The sequence below is a fragment of the Nelumbo lutea genome, chromosome 1, assembly GCF_056320005.1.
Source record: "Nelumbo lutea isolate HS-2025 chromosome 1, American lotus-T2T, whole genome shotgun sequence".
In the NCBI taxonomy this organism is placed as follows: domain Eukaryota; kingdom Viridiplantae; phylum Streptophyta; class Magnoliopsida; order Proteales; family Nelumbonaceae; genus Nelumbo; species Nelumbo lutea.
In genome coordinates this window covers 129120711-129144875 of record NC_142684.1, presented here as the reverse complement: position 1 = coordinate 129144875, position 24165 = coordinate 129120711, and the positions used below count along the sequence as shown (strand labels likewise).

Genomic DNA, 24165 nt, shown 5'->3' with positions numbered 1-24165 from the left:
TATGGATAGAACAAAAGCACCGGGGCCAGACGAATTCACCATGGCATTTTATTAGGACTGTTGAGACATATTAAAAGATGACCTTAAAAAAGTTTTCGATGAATTTTTGACAAAGGAGTAATAAATCTTGGTATGAATGCCACATTCATTGCATTGGTGCCAAAAAGAGTTGGAGTGGTCCATCCAAAGGACTTCAAACCCATAAGCTTGGTGAATAGTCTGTATAAAGTCGTAGCTAAGGTGTTATCTTTGAGGATAAAGAAAGTGCTCCCTTCCATCATCTCTTCTAACCAAGGGGCTTTTGTTCAAAATAGACAAATAATAGATCAAGTTCTGATAGCAAATGAGTGCCTTGAAGAAATGAAAAGAACTGGAAGAAAGGGCATAGTCTATAGATTGGATCTGGGAAAAGCCTATGATTTGGTGGATTGGTCCTTTCTGATGGAGGTTTTAAGTCACTTTGGATTTGGGGAGAGATGGTGCAAATGGATCTGGGGTTGTATCCAAACATCATTGCAGATGTCTTGAGTAGATTAATAACAAGAGCTGATACAAGACAGCTACGAAGAGGTTGGAGAGTGGGGAGGGCTAGGGTGTCAGTTATCCATTTATAATTTGTGGATGACACCCTTCTGTTTTGTGAAGGGGACGATATGACATGGATTAGGAACCTAAAGCAGATAGTGCAAGTCTTTGCAAATTTATCCAACTTAGAAGTCAATTTCGAGAAGAGTTTCATTGCTGGTGTAAACATGGAGGATAGAGAGTTAGAAGTTTGTGCTGAAATCTTGGGATGCAATGTCTCTCAATCGCCCTTAAGCTACCTAGGACTACCCTTAGGAGACAACCCGTAGGACTCAAGCATTTGGAATCCAATTGTAGAAAAGGTGTCAAAGAAACTGGCGTGTTGGAAAAAGGGCTACATCTCCCTAGGAGGTAGGATCACCCTAATAAAGTCGACCCTAGCAAACCTCCCTGTGTTCTATATGCCAGTCTTCAAGATGCCAGTGGGAGTAAGCAAGAGCATTGAGAAATTAATAAGGGATTTCTTCTAGGTGCCAGGAGAAGAGAAAAGAGATCATAAGGTGTGCTGGGAGATAGTTAGTAGAGATAAAAAGTATGGGGGTCTTGGAATAGGACTTGTCCAAAAAAGAAATTCATCTCTACTAGGGAAGTGGTTATGGAGAATGCCGTAAGTAAGAGAGAAACTCTGGGCAAGGGTGGTGGTGAGCATACACGGGCTATTGGACAATGGCTGGGGCAATGGTTCAATGCAACGGGCTACCAGAGCTTCACCTTGGAAGGCCATACAAGCGATTCTACCTTGTTTGTTGCCTCTTGTAAGGTATGAACTCAATTCTGGCAACCTAATCAAATTCTGGTATCAAATTTGGAATGGGAACTCCCCTTTGAAGGACTTATACCCCTCTTTGTATTCTTTGTCATGTTTCAAGAATGAGCCCATTTCTACTTTCTTAGTCCATTCAAACTCAACCAATGACTTTGATTGGAACCTTGGCTTTAGAAGGGGATTAAGGGATTCAGAAATTGATAGTGTGCTCTCTTTAATCCAAAACCTTGAAGGAATTTTCTTTGATCCTGAAAAGTCTAATGAAAGAATTTGGACACCTTCCTCTTCGGGTCTGTTCTCCTGTAACTCTTTCTTCAAAGTTTTAACCCAACCTCCCCTTAGTCCCCTTCAATCTTTTCTTGTTAAGGAGGTATGGTGCAAGCCGATCCCACCTAGGATTGTGGCTTTTTGTTGGGATTTTATTCACGAAAGAATAAATACTTTTTACGGGCTACAACGGAAGAGGAAAAAGTGGTGCCTTTCCCCACACTGGTGTGTTCTTTGTAAGGCTAATAGTGAGACTTGCTTTCATTTATTTATCACTTGTCTGTTTGTTGATGGCATTTGGGAATGGCTTTTTTCCTTGTTTGAATGCAGGTGGACACCTCCGGCTGACATTAAAAGTCTCTTTGACCCAACTTCCTGTCCATGGCTGAGGATGATAGTTAACATAATGTGGAAGAGTGCTAGGGTGGTAATAATCTGGGTAATGTGGGAAGAAAGAAATGCAAGAATGTTTAGAGAAAAGGAAAGAACAAAAGAGGCATTGATTGAATTAATTCTGATTAGAATGGCTCAATGGCTGAAATGCTTAGAAAGCTTCTCACATATAACCATTGATGACATCATTAGAAACTGGAAGGTAGTGGTAGAGTCAAATGTCAATAAGCAGCCTGTTATTCCTATCTGGGACCCTCCTCAAAGAGGATTCATAAAGCTTAACTTTGACGGAAGTAGCATGGGAAATCCAGGAAGGTCAGGAATTGGAGGAATATTCAGGGATGAGGAGGGTAAAGTGTTCACATTATTCTCAGGCTCAGCAGGTGAAGGAGACTCACTAAGAGTGGAAGTAAGGGCAGTTATGGAAGGGGTGCAAAGGGCTAGAACCATGAATTTTAGAAAGCTAATCATTGAAGGAGATTCCAAACTGGTAGTGGCTTGGCTACTAGATGAGGAAAGTAGGATGTGGAAATACAATAATGAGAAGAAAAATTTCAGATGGATCACAAAGGACATGGAACTAAGAATACATTGGGTGAAAAGAACAGCTAATTCGATGGCTGATGACTAGTCAAGCAAGGGGTTGGGAGAATTCAAACATTTTGGGCACAGATGTAATTTTTAATTGTAATTGTTAGACAATTTTGTATGCCCTTAGCTTCAATCCAATTTGATGTACTTTTGACATTTAGTGTAAATAAACAAAGTACATGTTTGATTCATGTTGTTTGGTATATTTCTGTGTAAGACCCTAAAACTGGACACTTATAGAAACTTGTTTTAGTTTTAAATGTTCAGAACCATTGCATAAGTCTGGGGAGATTTATCCTGCCAAGGCTGATACTAATATGCCACCAAGTGTTGGGATGGCTTGTTTCGGCCGTCAGGGTAAGACCCAAGGCACATGCAGTATGAGATTGCTTGAACCCTTGAACCGGACAGATTTCCAGTATTGCCCTAGACCTTGGAGACAGATGGGCAAAACTGGATAGTTACACCTAACCCCTGAACTCGATTATGACACTTCACTAGGTGTCGGATCGGGCTGTCTTTGATATATCAATCAGTGAGATCCTTAGTGGGGGTCAAAACCTGGATATGTTGGGGTAGTCTGAGAATTCATCTGAGTGAGTGATCATAGTGACAGGATCAGCCCCTTTGTCGGACATTGGTAATGATCGGGAATGCACTCTCTTTGATGGAAACCAAACTACCGGTAGTTGATTTCAATCGTTGGAATTTTGTTTTGCAAAAATTAATATATATATATATATATATATATATATATATATATATATATATATATATATATATATAAATGCATATGTACGGCTTCAAAAGATTTGCAAAAGGTTTTAATTCCTGGGATCCATGTGAGTAGAAAGTGCAGCTCTGTTCCTTGCAGCCGAGAGAGAGGTTTTCTCTTGTCGGGCAGTGCTTGATCATTAAGGGCTGAGAGGTTAAGTGTAAGACCATTTAGGATAATACCTGATGGGCTAATCTTGCACCTGCCCACAGTCCCTGGGTTTTTATAAGATGGCTTGGCGTAGGGACCACTTAATGTAACTGTTGGGCCCATAGGGTCCATGTGATGGGCTCAAGGGGTCACTGAGTTTTCAGTGAATTCGGTTTGGCCTTGTAATAAAGATTGGGCAGAACCCATGTGGCTGGTGTGTAGATCAATGTTTGGGTCCCACGCCATATAAAGAAGCTCAGTTGGGCAGCAGATTGGAAACTAGTTAAACACTGAACACTTAATGGGCCAAAAGCCCATTACGAGCTGGGCTGATATGACCACCTATCTAAGGGGCGAATCTGAGATTAATGTTAGTAAAAAGGATTGGGCTTTTGACCTTATCCACTCTGGGAGACCAAATTCAAATCAGATTTGAATCTAGTAACCTCCTGATAAGATCAGGAGTAAACTAACTTAATCTGGAGATAGGATTAAGATTATCCCATATCCAAATATTGATTTGGATTGGGATAACTCCTAATTAGGAGGATTTCTTAATCAAGAAGAAAGGAGGAGAAAGCTAATTCGAATATACCAGATTTCGAACCAAGTTTTTCTCAAGAGAGAAGAAAGTCTTCTGCATACAGAGATTAGATCTCAAAACTCAAGAGAGAAGAAAGTCTTCTGGATACAGAGATTAGATCTCAAAACTCCAGAGAGAAGAAAAGCTGTTCAGCCATTTTTGTCACAGGAGTTCTCCTCCAGCCGCCGCCAACCCCTCTTGCAAGATTCGATCTTTGTAGGAGAAAGAAGTCAAGAAATCAGTTCTTGACATCAGTCTTGCAGAAAAGACTGAAAAGGATTCAGTGTTCAGAGTTTCCAGTGGGTTTTTGCGAAAGATCTAGTGTGTAGGACGCACCTTGCTGGTTCCGCTCCATCAACAGCTGTGTCATCTTCAGCAGGAGCGGATCTTGGTATTTTCTTTGGGCGTGAACACCAACTTTGTGAGATATTGTTTCTTCGGATCAGGTATAATCCTTCCTGTTCCCTTTTGGTTCAGATCTGTTTTGATTATGGTTCAAGTAGAATCCTTGAATATTGTATTCTAAATTTAGGGAATATGATTCCTAGTTGGGAGAAGGTAGGAAAATTTTTGAAATTCGCCCACCCATTCCGCACCTTTCTTGGCGTCCATTAGATGACTCCTACCATTATTTCAGTAATTATAGTCTAAGGGGAGAGATAAGAGGGCTTGTCTCTTTCCCACTTTCTCTTGTACACTTTCTTTTAAATTCAATGAAGTAATCAGTTATTCATAAAAAAAAAAGATATCTTATATATGAGATGTGTACAAAGATGAGAAATGACAGTTGTGTCCCTCTCTTACAAGTAAGAATAAAACAGAAAAAGATAATGTAGATAAGATACAACATAAATGTGTGCTCCCAAGAGCCAAAAAAGGAAAGAAGATATAAGAGACATAAATCAGTCTCTACAAGGAGTTGGTACAACCTTATTTAAGGGATGGATGGGACATTCTACATATTACATTCTTTATTATTATCTTAACAAAGTCTTTATAGTTACATATGTGCATTCCTTTTGTTTTTTTGGGCTATCCTTAAAAGGGTTATAAATGTTTATCCTATGCATAAGAGGTGGTATGTCTCTACGAAGGTGTCCTTTTGAGTCTCAGTCAATTCCCTGCCTGTCCTTGTGGGGAGAATTGTAGTAGTTGTTGATGTTAGGTAAACCAAAACCCAGCTTTCTTTACCATTTCCTATCTCTTCTTCCAAATTCAAGCCATCACTTGTTTTCTGTATTTACTCCCATTGTCAAAAGAATTTGCCTATGTTTCAAGATGTGGCAGCACTAATGATTATACAACCCACACCACAGTTATTGTGCAGCCCACACCATTTTTGAGGGATTTTCTCTCTATAATAATACAATTATACATTGATTTACAAAAAAAAAGAGCTTCTATCACATCAAGGTATTTTGTCCCTTTTGATTTTTCTTAACATTCCCATTGCTTTCCAAAAGATGCCCATAACACAGCATCTGATTCCAGGTGCTGTGTTATGGGCGATCTGGCAAGAAAGAAATTCAAGGATATTTCAAAACAAAAGCTGTCAAGAAGATGAAATGTGGCAGAAAATCATGGGAAAGCTCTTTTCATGGTCATCGACTCAGTTTAAGGTTAACAGTTCTTTTTATAGCTCTTTGTTTAATTTTTAAAGTTTGTTTCTCCCAATGGGTTTGTGGTTAGAGGCTATTCTTGTAACTCCTTTGTGTGGCCTCTAGTTGTACTTTTTTCTCTAATGAATGAATTGATACTTCACTTCTTCTCAAAAAAAAAAAAAAGAAGTCCTATTGCTAGTTTCACTTGTTGTGATGCCTTGTCTCCTTATTGTGCTTACATCCCTACCACTCATAGTGTTTCTATTCCTAAAAATCTTGTAGATGCCTTAAGTTCACCTGATCACTCCAGTGCTATGTTGGAGTCTTGGAGATCATTGCCCTTCACGAGAATAATATATGGTACTTGGTGGATCTTCTTGATGGGAAGGGGCTCATAGGATGCAAGTTGTATAGAAAAGCTTGATATATCAGCTATGATTCTACCATCAATGGAAAAAAAAATTGCAAATTGAAAATGGAATGCTCAAGGAAGATGATGACAAGGCCTCAAAAGAGACACATGCCTGGAAATGGGTGGATGTTATCATAGGTGAAAATAAGGTGTCAAAAATGGAAATGGAATTTAAAAAATTGGGACCTATAGGTAGGGGTGTCGATTGGATTGGATTTGGTCTAATCCGATCCAGTCCAATGTGAGTCCAATACAAATGGACCAAGTCCAATCCAATCCAATGAATAGTTTGGACCATTTTGGACTGGTCCAATTCAATGTTTGGACCATCCAAGCCCGGTCCATTAACACCTATATTCTTATCTTATATCAATGGACCAGATATTGGGTTAATCCAACCAAATCCTGTATAAATTTATTACAGGCGGACCAGGTCCAGTCCAATCTAATAAATATTTTGGACCGGATTGGTCCAATCAACTATGTCTTTTTGATCCATCCAATCCGTCCGAATTCATTTTGGACTGGATGGGGTCCAGTAAAAAACCGGTCCTTTGACACCCTTATGTATAGGACAACGAGAATCAACAAAGGAAGAACTACTCTCCTTGTACCAAGGGCTAAAATTGCGAGATCTATTGAATTTCAAGGATATATAGTACCGGAAGGTGACTCCTGTATTGTGGTGGGATGTCTAAGAATCAATATGTATGGTCTGTGGAAGTTTAGAGACTTCTTAAAGGAAATGCTGCAAATAGCAAGGAAGTTGATAGATCAATTTGGATGGACTCACAGATCTGCACTGTTTCATAGATGCTTTGGCCGTATTATGGGTAACAAGAGATAGATTATATTTGGGGGGAAACATTTAGGTATCCAATCCTGTGATTTCAAAGTCAATGGAAAAATAGGGCATGGCAGCAAGGCCACCACATCTTTTATCATCTATTAATATAATGCAGAGGTGCCATTACCAAAAAGTAGTACAGATGAAAATCAACACATGTGATAAACTGCAAAAGAGAAGGCCTAGTTCTTGTTTATCTCTCCAAATGTGCTTTCTTTGTAGAGGAATATGTCAAACTACCTAGAACTTAGAATTAGTAATCTCCTATTCTATTGTGTCCACAATCTGTGAGTTCTTTTTCACTATTTTTTATACAGGTGGATTCCTCCAGTGGATGTACAAAGTCTTTTTCAGTGGCAACTTTTTTTTTTTCTTTTTATCTTACCAAAAAAAAATGGGTAAAGATTTTATGGAGATCTACAAATGATATGGGAAGAAAGGAATGCCAGAATTTTTAGAAAAAAAGTCATGCAAATGATGCTTTGATTGCATATCCATAAGGGTAGCCCACTGGGTAAAAACTTTATAGGAACTGACGAGTGATAGCACAGTATTTAATGACAAACAATTAGCAACATTATTTGGATGCCTCCAGAGGGTAACCGTGTCAAATTAAATACTTATGGATGCTGTTTGGGCAATCCATAACCATAAGTATTCTTTATATATTTTCAAGTCTGGATCTGCTATGAACATTTTGCTGTTTATATTGTTACTTCTTCCATCTGCAGATGACAGCTGTCTGGACCCAATAAAGTTCTGCTTAATTTTTGAATTGTCCAGAGCCATGACGTGAGTCAAGACAGCTGTCATTTGTTGATTGGAAAAACAGTGATGTTAAGATCAAAATGTTCAGAGCAGGTCCGGTCTCTCTTTTTTTGATAAGCTAGAAAAAAGTATTTTATTGATTGTATGAATCTGAAAAGGGAGGGCAAAACACCCTCCACTGTACAAGAGAACCTGTAGTAAGAAGAACTATTAAAAAAGTATCATCATATCATTTCTTTTTCCTTATAATTAAATGATTCTGTTCTTTCACATCTACTCTTTTCTTTGTTATTTAATGACTTTGTATTGATAAAATGTTATCTTATTCTTTTTGATGAAGCATGGAGCAAGATGAAAGCCTTCAGACCTTAAACCAGCGAAAGGTGGAAGCTTCTGCAAACGTAGCAGGTCCTTGTACGCGGAATGTAATGTTGCGTTCAACAACCTTTGTTGAGGGAAAGCTTTGGTAGTATGACATTTTCTCATGAATCTTCATTCTGTTCTCATAAATTAAGAGATAATCGTATAATATGGTTGTTAAGAAATTTCCTTTGGTGGCTATAGTTTATCACATAGTGAACCCAACATTGCAAACAATTTTTGGCGACGTAGCCGGAGGAAAGTTATTGCTGAACAACGAACAGCTAGTTCAAGGTTTTTCTTTCTAACTAATTATTTTTATTTGCATTTTATACAAATAAAAATTTTATTTTTTGATAAGTATAATTTAACTTTTCATCATTTGATGTTTTCATTGGTATTTCAGTTAAAACTTCAACTTTTTGTTGCTTTGGGATTGCAATCTCCTATACGGTTTTGTAGCATTTGATTTGTACTTTTACATGTTGGATGATAATTTTTTGTCTCTTGCTACGTGCATAATGTGTTTGTGATCATTTCCTGTAGTCTGAAAGTGTTTGAAAAATCCTGCTCAATTGGTTTATTCCCTAGAAAATGAAGTCTGAATCTCAATGAATTGTCAACAGGTGTAGTGGGAGGTACAGCTGGAATGTATCTTTCCATTATTTGGCAAATGATAGAACCTTAGATTGGAATATTATATTACAGAAAATTGCAAGACAACTTGAAAGGCTCTTTGAGGAAGATGAAATTAAGGGAACTGTTTTTATGATGGATAAGGACAATGGACCTGGTTCATATAGCCTTATTATGATTTTTACCAAATCTGTTTCTAGACAATCAAAGATGATTTGCTGAAGGTGTTTAGTGAGTTCTTTCATAGGGAGATTATAATCAGAGATATCAATACCAACTTCATCTCTTTTATTCCTAAGATGGGGAGTGCTTCCCATCATTAAGAATTCATTAGTTTGGAAGCATATATAAGGTCACATCTAAGGTTCCATCTATTAGATTGAGTTTCCTACTTGATATCTCTCCACATTTTTTTTTTGTGAGTAGTCGGATGGGAAGTTCTACTCCTAATTAATAGTATCAGGAGGGGGCAAAAGATGTCTGTATTGATAATGGCAATTTGAGGGTCAAATCAATGAGTGAAAAATGTATATGATCAATTGGATCTTAGAGAAATGGGTAATGTAAGAAAAAGATGGATAATTGAAGATGCATTGGACATAGCTAGATCAAAACTGGTACTTGTTCACGAATTCAGGAATCTAACTTATAGGATGTAAAGGCCACTTGGTTCAGAAGGTTTTGGGCATTTTAGGTTGTTTTTATAGTGCCTCACTGTATTGTTGTGACTTCCAGTCTCTTGGGCTGCCTATTTTGATCTTGCTATCCATCAACAAAATTACTTCTTTTACCTTCTTGGCTTAGCTACCTAGTCCCCTTTCATCCTAGCATGGAGGGTTTATAGTAGGTGAATATCTCTGCATGAAGCATCAGTTCTAGAGCGACATTTGTGTATGATGATGGGCTGAAAATTTTTTGTTAGGCTTGTATCTATTGGATTTTAATGGGTTGAAATTTTTCCAACTTCATGATGATGAGCTGAAAATTTCTGATTTTTGTACTGATTAGGGGAGTCTCATCTTCAATGTTCCCAATGGTGGGGTAAATTTTATGTGCCGTATGTGTCTCAAATTCAAATGCTTACACCTTGTATTTGGTTGCTGCCTTCATCGGCTTTCTTGCATTTAACACCAATACATTTTTACCTTCCAGAGATTAAATCAAAGAGAATTTTGTTTGTTCTTTTTCTCTCCTTCCTCCTTTTGGTAAATTATTATGAAAATCTGATAATATATGCTTGTGTTGCCCTTCATTAACTTTAGCAAATACTGAGAAATTGAATTAGTTTAATAACAAGGAGACACTTGGGAGAGAGAAGAGGTTGGGGGCAGGGAGGGAGGGAGGGGTTAACATACAGTTATGACTTCATGACTGTAGACCTTGAAAATATAAAAAAACTCACTAAGGATTCAACAAACTGCTAAAGCAAATTTAAAGGGGGCCAAAAGAGGACCTGATCACCCAGTCATAAAAAACAAAACAGATAACATTTCAAGAACCATTATTAAATTTAGGTGTTGGATCTGATTTTCTTTCTTTTAAAGGTCTTTTAGAGTTGATTGGGGTTTACCTGCACTCTAGACAGTCATTTGACAATGATGGATTAACTCTATGGTGTGGCCAAGCTGTTTTATTTTTTAAATTACAATCAGTACTTAACACTCCCTATAGCATAGCACAACCTTCTTTCCTCCCTCTATTTGAATTCTGTGACTATATTTTATTCTCTAATTCGTACCCTGCAGCCCCCAAAATAATTGATTCCTGCTGATTCCAAGTCTGACTCATATATCAGTCATTCCATTTGCTGATCTCCTTCCTTATCTATGTAGTGTGAACCGAATTGAGATCAAGAAGAAAACAGAATTAGGGGTGTCAAGAATAGTCGACCCCCACCCCAAAGAGTCTCTTTTATAATTAAGAGATAAAAGATATGTTGTTGGGACCCAAACACTCCCTTCGAACCCAACTATAGGTGTGGAGTAGACCTCCACTGAGCAGCATTTCACTAGAAGACGGAGAGGCTAGCATGACATGTGGTGGAGCCTTCCAGAATTAGTTACACTGCCACTAGAAGATATTCTCTTCATGATTGCATACATCTAGGCCAGCTATATAAGGCCCTGATCATGTAATAAGTGTTATGAATGAATATCCCTTTTTTATCTCTCTCTCTGTTATCTTCTTCCTCCCATCCCCTCTCTTCGATCTTCTGTTTCAGGAGATTAAGCCACCCTCGAAGGGGCTTCCGAGGTGAGCGATAACTCATCAGTTTGGTATCAGAGCCAACAATCCAAATCCCAGGCTTCACGATGCCATAGACACGTTCTTCTGCCGTGGATGAAAGGGTCGACCAAATTGAGGTCGAGCTTCACCAAGTGGTGAACGAACTCAAGGAACTCAGATGATCGTCTATAGCATTGCCTCTCAGCAACAGTCTAGCGAGACCAGTCACCTAGCAGGAGCGAAAGCCTCTGCTTCCAGTAGCCAAAGAACAGGGCGTTACCCCACCGAAAAAGTCACTAAGATCAATTTCCCAACTATTCTGGTGGAGATCCCATTCCTTGGATCTTCTGAGCAGAAAGATATTTTGAATACCATGAAACTCTTGCTCACCAGTGTGTCTCCATCGCCTCCATTCATCTAGGAGACGTGATTCTATGGCTCCAGTGGTACTGCCGGAATCATCCCTAGGTAACTTGGTCAGAGTTCATCGAAGCCTTGTGCATCCGCTTTGGGCCGACGGAGTTCGTGGACTATGACGAGCTGATCATCCGGCTGAAGCAAACTGGAACTGTAGCAGAGTACCAACTCGAGTTCGAGCAGATGGCGACTAGGGTGCACGACTGGTCGGAGAAGGCCTTAGTAGGATGTTTTGTGGAAGGACTTAGAGAGGATATTCGCCTGGAGGTGAGAGCTTTCCGTCCGGCGACTGAGATGTGCGTAATGGGATTAGCTCGCCTGCAAGAAGAAATAATCGACAACCTTCGTCGAGCTAGCAAACTGCCCTACCCGATTTTGAGGACTCCACGAGTCGACCGACAGCCCATGAAACCGGTTGGTGATGTTCAGAAACCCATACTGCCCCGGCCCACTATGCCTTTCAAGCGCCTCTCGTGGGCTGAGATGCAAGCCCGACATGAGAAAGGCCTTTGTTATAATTGTGATGATAAGTTTGGACCAGGCCATAAATGCCGGGTCCAACGGGTGTTTCTCCTACAGACAGAGGAAGAGCCGGATGAGACAATCTTAGAGCACTTCATTGAATATGAACTGATTCTAGACGGGCCAGAACCTGACGGGTCAGAGATCTCCTTACATGCCCTCATGGGCCTCAACTCTCTTCATTCCATGCGAGTAGAAGGAAGATTGATGTGCCGGACCATGGTGATTTTGATTGACAGTGGCTCCACCTTGAATTTCATCACTTGCCGTTTGGCTAAGCAGCTAGGTATGACCATACAACCCACCCCTTTTTGTTCAATCCATGTGGCTAATGGGAGTCAGATGTCATGTAATGGTGTATGTAAAAAGGAGAAAATCCTCATACATGGCCATAATTTTGTGGTGGATCTCCACCCATTGGATTTCTTGGGGGGCTGAAATTATTTTGGGGGTTCATTGATTACGTGGTCTGGGCCCTGCTCTATGTGATTGGGCTAAAATGATAATGGATTTTCACCAGGATGGCCAATCTTGTCATTTATAGGGGGTGTAGCCCCAAGCCCACGAAGTGATACTTTTACCTTCATGATACGAGCCTCCAAAGATGCCGGCCAACCCATATTTATGCACTTAGGCCTTCGGCCCACAGTTCCAATTCTGGACAACCAGGGCTGTGTCCACCCCATTGAAGCCCAACACAGGGCCCTACGGTCGATACTCGATTAGTTTGGCGATGTATTTGAGGAGCCGAACCAATTACCCCTATCCCAGACTCGTGATCATTAGATACCTCTCTTACCTAGTTCTAATCCAGCCAATGTGGGGCCATATAGATACCCTTACTCACAAATGCCCCCTACACTTTTCAGGTCATCATGAATGACATCTTCAGGCCATTTATAAGGCAATTTATTCTGGTGTTTTTCGATGATATTCTTGTGTATAGCAGGGGTCGTGACACACATATGGAACATCTGAAACTCACCCTCAATCTCTGAGGGGAAACCAGTTACATGCCAAAATGACAAAGGGTTCCTTTGAGCAAGGACAAATTCAGTACTTAGGCCATGTGGTTGCAGCGGGTCGAGTCATGGCAGACCTAGAAAAGGTAGAAGCCATTCAGAAGTGGGCCAAGCCCTCTACTGTAAAAAGCTCTGTGAGGCTTTCTTGGGCTTACTAGATATTATAGGCGCTTCGTTAAAGGGTATGGGCTTATGGCTGCCCCACTAACGCGTCTATTAAAGAAAGATTCCTTCAGTTGGACTGATGAAGCCCAACGGGTTTTTGAAGAGTTGAAGACAGTAGTTTCCAGCCCTCCAGTCCTCACTCTTCCAGACTTCTCTCGGCCCTTTGAAATAGAATGCGATGCGTCAGGTGTAGGAGTAGAGGCCGTCCTGATGCAAAAAGGGCAGCCCATTGCTTATTTCAGCAAGGCTCTTTCAGCAACTCACCAAAGTCAGTCCACTTATGTCAAAGAAAGGATGGCTGTGGTGATGGCAGTGCAAAAGTGGCGTGCATACCCATTGGGATGCAAGTTTGTTATTAGAACAGAACAATGAAGTTTGAAGTACATAGCAAAACAAAGGGTGCACACCCCAAAGCAACAAAAATGGCTTAGTAAACTGATGGGCTTTGACTACCTCATAGAATATAAGTCGGGGCCCGCAAACAAAGTAGCTGATGCATTGTCACGAGTAGAAGAGTTAGCCCAGTTGACCTGCTCTCAGCCTAACTTTCCTTTATTTGAAGCTATACGACAAGAAGCCAGGTCTGATCCACAGTTGCAAGCCATTAGAGGTAAGTGGAATCGAGACCCTTCACAAGTTGTTGGTTACCAAGTTGTTGGGCCTGATCTTTTCCTCAGGGTTCAGTTTGTTGTTGCCCATAATTCAGCTCACAAAGCTGAACTGCTAAGGTTGTTTCATGACTCCGCCTTGGGAGGACACTCAGGGGTGCTACTGACCATAAAGAGGCTCAACAGCCAATATCACTAGGTAGGAATGCGTAAGCATGTACTACGATATATATCCGAATGTCAAACCTGCCAACAGCAGAAATACTCATCACAGTCTCCCGCTGGCCTTCTACAACCTCTCAAGATTCTAGATCAGGTGTGGGAGGCAGATTGAAGTTCTTAATCGTTGCTTGGAAGCCTACCTTAGATGTTTCATAGGGGAAAAGCCCCGACAGTAGGCTCACTGTCTCCCGTGCGCAGAATACTGGTACAACTCGACTTATCAATCGATTGCTGGAATGACACCCTTTAAGGCTCTTTATGGCAGAGAACCTCCTCCCATATTACCTTATGAATATGGGTCATCCAATGTGGCAGAAGTAAAGACCCGTTTGCTTGCAAGAGACGGGATTCTTAGATTGCTTAAGTCCAACTTGACAAACCCAGCAGCGAATGAAGGCCCACTATGATGCTCACCATCACCCATTGGAATATCAGGTGAGTAACTTTGTTACCTCAAGCTCCAACCTTACCGCCAGGTCTTAGTGGTAAGACAGGCTTGACACAAGTTAGCTCCTAGGTATTATGGGCCTTATAAGGTTCTAGAGAGAGTGGGCCCTGTTGCTTATCGGTTGGAGCTCCCTACAACCTCAAAGCTTCATCCAGTGTTTCACACCTCACTTCTTAAGAAGGTAGTGGGAAATCAGACCCCTGTCTCACCCAACTTACCCCAATTCACTAAAGAAGGGGACATTGATACAGAGCCTGTCAGAATTGTGGATTTCCATTGGGTTTGACGAGGAGGTCAGGTTGTGCCGGAAGCCAAGGTAGAGTGGGCTGGGCTTCCTCCAGATGATGCCACTTGGGAACCTTATCTTAGGATGAATGAGAGGTTTCCAAACCTAGACCTTGAGGGCAAGGTCAATGTTAAGGGGGGAGGAATTCATGGGACCCAAACACTCCCTTTGAACCCAACCATAGGTGTGGAGTAGACCTCCACCAAGCAACATTTCACTAGAAGACAGAGAGGCTAGCATGACATGCGGCAGAGCCTTCCAGAGTTAGTTACACTGCCACCAGAAGATATTCTCTTCATGATTGCATACATGTAGGCCAGCTATATAAGGCCCTGATCATGTAATAAATGGCATGAATGAATATCCCTTTTTTATCTCTCTGCTATCTTCTTCCTTCCATCCCCTCTCTTTCATCTTCTGTTTCAGGAGGTTAAGCCACCCTCGAAGGGGCTTCCGAGGTGAGCGGTAACTCATCATATATACAGTTACAAGAATGCCCTTTCAGGGCTGAAAGATAAAAAGAACAAATAAAATAATAAGAATATGATACTGTACAACAAGGCTACTCTAATAGTGTACATCAAGGTATATCTTCACACTCCCCGTCAAACTGATGCGTAGACATCAGAATCAGTTTGCCCACAAGAATGAGGTGTCGACTTTTAGTCATGGCCTTGGTGAAGATGTCGGAAATCTGCATGTGAGAGGCTACATGCGGAAGAGAATTAGAGCCTGCAACAAGAAGGTCTCTAATAAAGTGACAATGCACCTCGATATGTTTCGTCCTCTCATGAAAGACTGGGTTAGAGGCGGTCTTGATAGCGCTGGTGTTGTCGGCATACCAAGATCCATGAAAAGAGACCTCAGCTAGACAATCTTGCTACATGCAGAAGACATAACTCTATACTCGGCTTCATAGAAGACTTAGAGACAGTTTGCTGTTTCTTGCACTTCCAGGAGATGAGAAAGTCACCCATGAAGACGCATCACCCAGTAGTGGATCGGCGAGTGTCAGGGCAACCAGCCCAATTGGCATCAGCATAAACCCTCAACTGTATGGATGATGAGGAAGAGAAAAACAATCTCTGAGAGGTTGTGTCTTGAACATAGCGGATAATGCGGCGAACAACAGTCATGTGAGGTTGCCGCGGGGCAGAGACAAATTGATTGACGACCTGAACAACATGTGAAATATCAGGCCTGGTCATAGTAAGATAGATCAAAGAGCCAACAAGTTGACGGTACAAGGTAGCATCAGGAAGAGTGAGGCCTTTGGATTTAGATAACTTGACATTCAGCTCCAGGGTGTATCAACATGTTTTCCATCAGTGATTCTAGCTAATTTGAAGAGATCAGAGGCGAGTTTTTGTTGACAAATAAAATACCCTCGATTGCTACGATGAACCTCTAAACCCAAGAAGTAAGAGGACCCAGGTGCTTCATGTGAAATGAGTTATGAATTTAGGACTTCAGCTCACAAATGCCGTCATGATCATCTCCAATTCGAAGCATGTCATCAACATACAATAGAAGGATAGTGATACCCTGGGGTCTTCTCTTAACAAAGAGGGAGTAGTCAGAGGAACTCTGGTTATATCTAGCTGCAACAACAACATCCCGAAAGCGCTCAAAACAAGACCTAGGTACTTGCTTCAGACCATATAGAGACTTCTTTAGGCGACAGACACGTGAAGGATCACTGCAATATCTAGGTGGAGGTTTCATGTAGATTGCCTCCAATTCACAATGAAGAAAAGCATTCTTCACATCTAATTGGTAAATAGTCCAGGAATGAACAGTAGATATGGCCAGAAGAGTCCGAACTGTGGTGATCTTAGCAACCGGGGCAAATTTTTTCATCATAATCAATCCCATAATCCTGACTGTATCCTTGGGAAACTAACCAGGCCTTATATCAATCAAAGGAACAATTTGACTTCAGTTTGATCGTATAGACCCAACGGCTTCCAACAATAGAAGCATCTGGAGGTGTTGGCACAAGATCCCAAGTATCATTCTCATGGAGGGCTTGAATTTTGACATCCATGGCTTCTTTCCACTGAGAACTTTTAATGGCTTGTTGATAAGATCTAGGGATATCTGTGGAAGAAATTACAATAAAAAAGGAACTATGGTTTGAAGGAAAACCATAGCGGTCAGGGGGTCGAGAAATACCGGTAGAATGACGAAGTGGAATAACCAAACTACTATCTGAAATAGAAGGATCTTGGGTCAAGGTATCACTTACAGAGGATGTCGGAGATTGATGCTCTGGACTGGGTGGAATGGGGGTTGTAGGCGCAGGAGCCGGGACACGTAGCTACTTGCGGGTGAAGACGAGAAAATCTTTCTCAATTGATGAAGTAGTAGTGTCATCTGAATCAAAGTCCTAAAAAACAGAGATGGAAGGAGCAAACAATCTAGCAAACCCAATAAAGGAGATATGTTCAAGAAACACAACAATCCGGGAAATCCGAATGTGACGAATAGTAGGAGCATAGCATAAAAAACCTATATGGTCATGATTATATCCCGCAAAGGCACACATGGTAGAATGAGCAGTTAATTTAGATCATTCATGAATAGGAAGATGAACAAAATAAAGACAACAAAAAACATGAAGACTAGAGAAATCTGGGGGATGACCAAAATGTTTTTGGAAGGGAGAAGTGTTTCCTAGAACGGAGGAGGGAAGGAAATTGATCAAATATACGGTTGTACTTGCTGATTCTACCCTAAACGAAGTTGGAGTATGAGATTCTTGTAATAATGTCTGCACAACACTGAGAATATGTCCATTCTTCCGTTCAGCCACACCATTCTGTTGTGGAGTGTCTGGGTAGCTATGCTGAGACTGAATTCCATAACTCCTCACGTAGGCCAAAAAATCTATGTTTCTATATTCTCCCCTGAATCTGAGCGGATGATAGTCACATTGCACTTGAATCGATTTTGCATCATAGTATGAAATAATTTAAATGCACCAAAGACTTCTGATTTGTGCCCAGAAAATAAATCCAAGTATATTTGGTACAATCATCTATAAATAATACAAAATATCTGTATCCCAATTGTGAAGTAATAGAAGCAGACCAAACATCACTATGTATTATCTCAAAAGGTCTAGTGGCATGTTCAGATGTATAAAGAAATGGTAAAACATGACTTTTACTCAAACAACACGTAGTGCAAGAAACATTAAAAGTATTGTAGAGAACTTTGATGTGGGCCCCACAGCTGTGGTCCCACTCTGTCCGTAGGGTAGAATGTATCTAGTCACAGCTGTGGTTATTTTGCTATTCTGTTATTTCTAGTTTCAGTTTTATATTGTTTGTTATTGGTAGCAGTTATGATGTAAACACCAAGGGCAGATATGTCCTTTCATGTAACTAGCATAACCTATATATATTAACTTAAAGTGGCGGCGGCAGAATATTGACATTCTGTTATTTTCCTCAAAATCTGTGTTCTACTGCTCTTTCACCACTCTTTCTTCTACTTCTTCTTCACTTTTCTCCTCATCGAACCTGAAATTTCTTAGTGGTCAAGACTGAATAGCAGTCTTGAAAACCTACAAGTATGAATAGGGGGAATTTTATTCTTAATCAAACCAGAGTCAAACAAAAATTTTAATTTTTGGGAATATGGATGACCCAGCCGTTTATGTCATAAATCCCAAATATTATTTCTATAACTCAACAGAAAATCAGACAAAGAATAACTAAGTAAAGTTGAGGATGCTCCTGATTGAGATTTCTCGAACTCCAGCGCAAACGGACGGCCCAGTCTATGCTCCTTCCCTTTCAACTTCCCAATGTACCGGTCCTGTATCAAGCAACCATCATGAGAAAATGTGAGAACATTTCCTTCATCAACAAGTTGGCCAACAGAAATCAGATTAGTAGTAAGGTTGGGTACTCTAAGAGGGTTTTGGAGAGAGGGAAGGATTTGGTTGGTGACAGTTGAAGGGACAAATCATTGCTTCCAATGATGTCTAACTTTTCACCATTGGTAGTAATGATATGTTTATGGTGAGTTTCAGTGGAAGGATTTCGGTGATTGAGGTAGGCTCCTGTCATATGGTTGGTGGCACCTGAAATCTATAATCCAAGCATGTGAAGGGGAAGAACAATATGCAAAGAACTTACCAGACAAGCCAATAGCAGAGAAAGCAGAGGAAATAGCAGAAGTACCAATTGCTGAACCTTTTCTTCATCCATGACACCTGCTGAATCACCTTTAACTGAAGAATCACCCTTGGAGGATACAATGTCTTATTGCTTGTCCATCTGTTTCCTGATAGGCCCGGGGCTGAGTCTTTTTTTCAGAACCCTTAGCTGGTTGGAATGGACAGTCTGGAATGATGTGACCATGTTGCTTGCAATAGGTGCACACATTCTTCTTTTTACAGTGAGATGCAATGTGTCCAAAACCCTTACACTCATAGCACTGGGTTTTGGAGAAATCCTTGGAGGTTGGATTCTTACCCCAATGAGCAACAAAGGCTGTTTCAGCCCCAACTTCAGCCATCTTCTCATCAAACCCGGCTGCAGTGAGAAGTCCAGTCTCTTCCATGAGAAGTTCCCCTAAAACAGAATCCATATCTGGAAGTGTGCCCCTACTCAAAATGTTGGACCTGATTATCTCATATTCAGGTCTAAGTCCCATCAAGAACTGAGTCACCTTTCTCTTCTCAAGTTGCTTCTGAAGATATTTCACACACTCTACTGGATCCGAGGGTTCAATGTGAACAATCTCATATTCAACCCATAAATCACGAAAACCAGAATAATGTAGGAAAATATTTCTGATTCTATCTGATACTGTTTAGATATGTTGGACTGTTGATAAACTTTTCCCAGATACAAGTACATCTCATAGGCTGTTTTCATTCTCCTCATAGGTACAGATATATGATAATCAATAGAACTCAGAATCCAAGAAACAAGCTTGCCATTGTCCAACTTCCATTGTCGTAAAGCCTTGGCCTCGGTCTCAGCTGGTTTAGTGACCGTTCCATTCGGATATCCTTCTAAACCTTTCCCTTCAACATAAAAGTCAAAATGGAACTTCCACATCCCATATTTCTGTCCATTCATCTTCACAGGAATGATATCACCTCTGTCTGAAGCCATTATAGTAAGAAAATAACACAAAATACGGTTCGGCTGAAGTTTAAAGGAACTAGACTGAAGTAAAACTTGATAAAAAATGAGTGAAATAAGCTGTAATTGAATCCAGGAGAGTCAAAAACTGAGAAAGAAACCCCTTACTTTTACCAGAGATTGTTCAAGATCCAATAGGAGAAGAAAACTGAACACACAGTCCAAAAAAGGAAAGTCTGGGCGCAGCTGCCTAAAAGAGGAGTCCAGATCTCTCTCAAAACTTCATGGATCTCAATAAAACTTTCAGAGTATGTTGAGAAGAGCTAGACGACAATTCCTTTCAAATCTTGCTGCAAACGGATGTCAAACTAGGGAGATCCAATAAAATCTCTCTCTCTGGATGTGCACAAAACAGAAAAATGGTTCCTAGAAAGATCAAAACTGTCCAGGACCAATCAGCAGAGATGCAAGTTCTCAATGGATCAAGAACACAAGGTGGATCAGAGAGATAGAAGCTCAAAGGGCAGCCTGCTCTGATACCATGTCAACCGAATTAAGAGCAAGAAGAAAACAGAATTAGGGGTGTCAAGAATAGTCGACCCCCACCTCAAAGAGTCTCTTTTATATTAAAGAGATAAAAGATATGTACAGTTACAAGAATGCCCTTACAGGGCTGAAAGATAAAAAAAACAAATAAAATAATAAGAATATGATACTGTATAACAAGGACTACTCTAATAGTGTACATCAAGGTATATCTTCACATGTAGTCTTTAAATTATAATGTAGTTAGACTTTCTTACTGTGAGTGATTTATCATTTAAAGTTGTGTAGTTCCTTTCTTCTCAAATAGAACATAAGATGGCCCTTGAGCACTTCCATAGAACATGACCTCTCATCTTGGGGGGGGGTGGAATTGATTAAAGAAGCTGAAAGAAGGCTTCCCTAGTCCAGGGGAGCTGCCCATTCACATCCAAAGAGATTGAAATAGAACCTCCAAATAGCATTAACAAAGGGGCCATTACTTGGTGCAGTGGTAAACCTCGGGCTGTCATGTGTTAGAATGCCGGTTTGAGCCTGGATTGGCCATTTTGTGCAAAAAAAAAGGCCAAAGGTTAGGACCTTATCCCAGTTCACCCCTCCCAAAACCCTGGATAGCTAGGACTAATATTGGGTAATGTCCTACTTATCATCAAAAGTTTGAACTTGGAGGGCCATTGGGGAGGGGGGAGGAGAAGGTAAAATGATGTGAAAGAAGGAAGCACATGAGTAAAAGCCCAAGGAATTGGCCCTTCAAGTTCTACAATATAGGGAGGGAGAATCAAGGGAGACACCTTCAAGCTAACTGAACAACACTGAAGCAAAGGACATCTCACAATCCTTTACTCTCAAAAAATATTGTGCACAATAAAGTTAATCTATGCACTGGCTTGGTTTTAGTCATAAAACATAATTGTTTAATCTGTGTACTTCTTTAGTTCTTAACTAGTTATTGTTTTTGCAGTCCAGAACATCCTTTATTTCGAGGACGTGGAAAGTCCATGCTTAGTGGTGATAGACAATCATTTAGGGGATATACTGATGATATGGCTGCATCAAGGTTCTGCCCCAAAAAGTTTTCTTAAAGTTTACTCTATGAAGTATATATGATTATGTATTGTGTTCACATAATTCTTGGTTTATTCCACTAGAACTTTCTTTTGTGGTGCTAATTTAGAAACAAAAGTAGCATCTTTAGGCTGGGATACTACTCTTAGGCTCTGATATATCTGCATGCTAATTGGAGATATCAATTTCTTAGGTGTGAATGTGTAATAGAGGGTTATGCTGGGGTGCTACTCTTAGGCTCTTATATGGCAGACTGGCCTGTCATATATCAAGGTTTTAAACTTTGGTTTTAGTGTAAACTTTGGTCCATGTGGAAGTGGAATTAATTCATGGAAGTTTATGCAAGCTCAAAGAAACATTGTAAAATTATAGATACTAGAAAAACACCACAAAATATTCAGCATTTATGATAAGGCCTTCAGAAAATGACTGGAAGTTAGAAATGGGTAGATTAAGTTTCCCGACTAATATTTCATTTCAGGGAGATGGTCTCTTGAAAGATCGGTTTCCTGACTTATATTCCATTTCACTTCTAAAAACAAATCCCATCTCCTCTTTCATTTCCCCTTCGAACTTGATTTTTTTTATGGAATCTTGGTGTTTAGAGAGGTTTAAGGGATTCAGGGTGTGTTTGTGTTCTTTATCTCTTGTCGATTGTAGAGAGACTGGGCCAAATGGGCCCTAGTGCATTATTGTGTTATTTTTTTATCTTTTACTGGTTATGTTAATGGGCCCTAGTGCATCATTGCCTGTTAACCTTTTGTATTTACTCTTTTAAGTATGTTTATGAGCTGGCTGCCCCTTTAAGGGCAATATTGTAATTGTTCATATTAAGTTAAGATTAATAAAAGATTAGAGTAAGGGGGGAAGTGATTGAACCATCTTCTCCTCCTTTCTTCTTCATATTCTTTCTTTTCTTCTCTACTGTTTCTCTTCTTATTCTCTAACTTTTCTTCTTATAATCTGAGATTTATTTTCTGATATTATTGGACTGAATTAGATCTTCAATCTTGGACAATGCTTCTTTTGATGAATCTTTTGCTGATTTCTGTATTTGTGCCATCTCATCACCATTCCTTATCCCAACTACATGGGGTTAGCTATCTGCATCATTTTTTTTAGTTTGCAACTCTTCTCCTTTGCAGGCTTTACTGGTCAAATTCATTTGGTTGGGCCCTACCCCTCTTAAAATTAGAGCTTTTTGTTCGGAAGTTTATTACCTGAAAATAAATTCTTGTGAATCTTTACAAGACCTAATTGCTGCTGCACCACACATGTTTTCTTTGTGATGCAAATGGGCTGTCTAAATCTAAATTTCATCTACTAATTTCCTGCAGCCTTGCATGTTAGGAGTTATTTTGCGATGTTTTTAGTTGTAGGTGGACAGTACCAGGTGACGTGGGAAGTATTTTTGAAACCCTCTTTTTTAATCCTGGAACACGGATAGGTAAAATCGTGCGGTGATGTAGTAGACTGCCATACTTGGGATTCGGGGGGGGGGGGAAGAAAAATGCAAGGATATTTCAACGGAAAAGTAGAACAAAGGAGGCTGCTGTCAAGGTCGTGCCATACTTGGGTTGTTTCTAGAGATCTTTGACTCATTCCATAAGGATGATATTCTTAGAGGATGGAGTGTTGTTGCAAATTCTTCAACCTCAAGAACAAGGATCACAATGGTGTGGGTCCATCAAGATTGGAATTAGGTCAAGCTGAACTTTGACAATGCTGCATTGGTAACCCGGAACCATTGTGAATTGGAGGATGCTTTAGATATAAAACAGGAGTTATTGTTGTCTATATCAAGGACCTGTAGGAGAAGGTGACGCAATTTGAATAAAAAGAGAGTCTAAATTTGTAGAATATATTGGTTGAAGCGGATTCAAAAAATGTGGTGAGGTGGCCGAAGTACAACTGTATTGTGACTTGGCTACAAAGGCACACTTTAAGGGAAATCAAACAGATATCTAGGGAATGGTTTTGGACTGGTATTGGACTCACAGATAAGAAAACAATCTAGCTGATTTCCTATCTAGGCAGGGTGTTCATAGGGATCAATCAAATTGGGGTGCATAGAACTAATGCATTATGTAAATAGTGAATGGAAGTAGGTAGTAAATAGCCTACAAAAAAAGTTGGGATAGATATCAATACACATTTATACCTTTGTTTAAATGTCTTAACTCAAGAATTACTTAAAATACTATATATATATATATATATAATGATGATATGGTATTGCATATATTTGGTAATCCATGTTTTAACAAATTTTAGTTTGCATGCTTTCATATTTTGTCTGTAATCATGCATTTTGAATCTAACTAAAACCCAACACAATTTGATCAGAAGTCGTGGAAGTTTTCCTTAAACTTTGACCAGGTATTTTTAGTTTCAATTTCCATGGGAATGGAAGCATTTTGGTGGATGTTTAAGACCATTTATATATTTAGGAGTTCCACGATATCTCAGTCATAGATCTCTGGGTTCTTTGGATGTGGTAATTGAATGGTTCTCCGAGAAACTAGAACTCTATAAAAAGAACTGCATATTGTTGGGAAGTAGGATCATTTTGATTAAATTGACCTTGATTCTGCTTTTAAATTGCTTAATGAGAGGACAAATAGCATTTTGAAATCATAGTTTTCAAGGCGCCAAGGTGATCCTAGGCGACAAGGGAGCGCTTAGTCGCCTATGTGTTGCCTAGTGTCTCAAAACTAAACGTATTTTTCATAGTATTTCCAGGCCTGTGTCTCAAAAATAAACCTTTTCTTCTGTAATATCTCAGAAATAACCATTTACTTC

General features: G+C 40.0%; 1 protein-coding gene across 9 annotated transcripts in view; it reads left to right on the top strand.

The window, feature by feature from the left end:
• LOC148877512 (serine/threonine-protein kinase EDR1-like) overlaps nucleotides 1-24165 on the top strand; it is a 164759-nt gene that overhangs the window by 70365 nt on the left and 70229 nt on the right. For 4 of the 9 annotated variants that reach the window (XM_088942073.1, XM_088942072.1, XM_088942074.1 and 1 more), the window contains 3 exons: nucleotides 8079-8204; nucleotides 8303-8392; nucleotides 21260-21355. In XM_088942073.1, coding sequence (XP_088798199.1) covers nucleotides 8079-8204; nucleotides 8303-8392; nucleotides 21260-21355 — 312 coding nt within the window. Of the gene's footprint in view, nucleotides 1-8078; nucleotides 8208-8302; nucleotides 8393-21259; nucleotides 21356-24165 lie in introns of all 9 variants that reach the window. The other 5 variants (XM_088942079.1, XM_088942071.1, XM_088942077.1 and 2 more) reach the window with 3 other exon arrangements.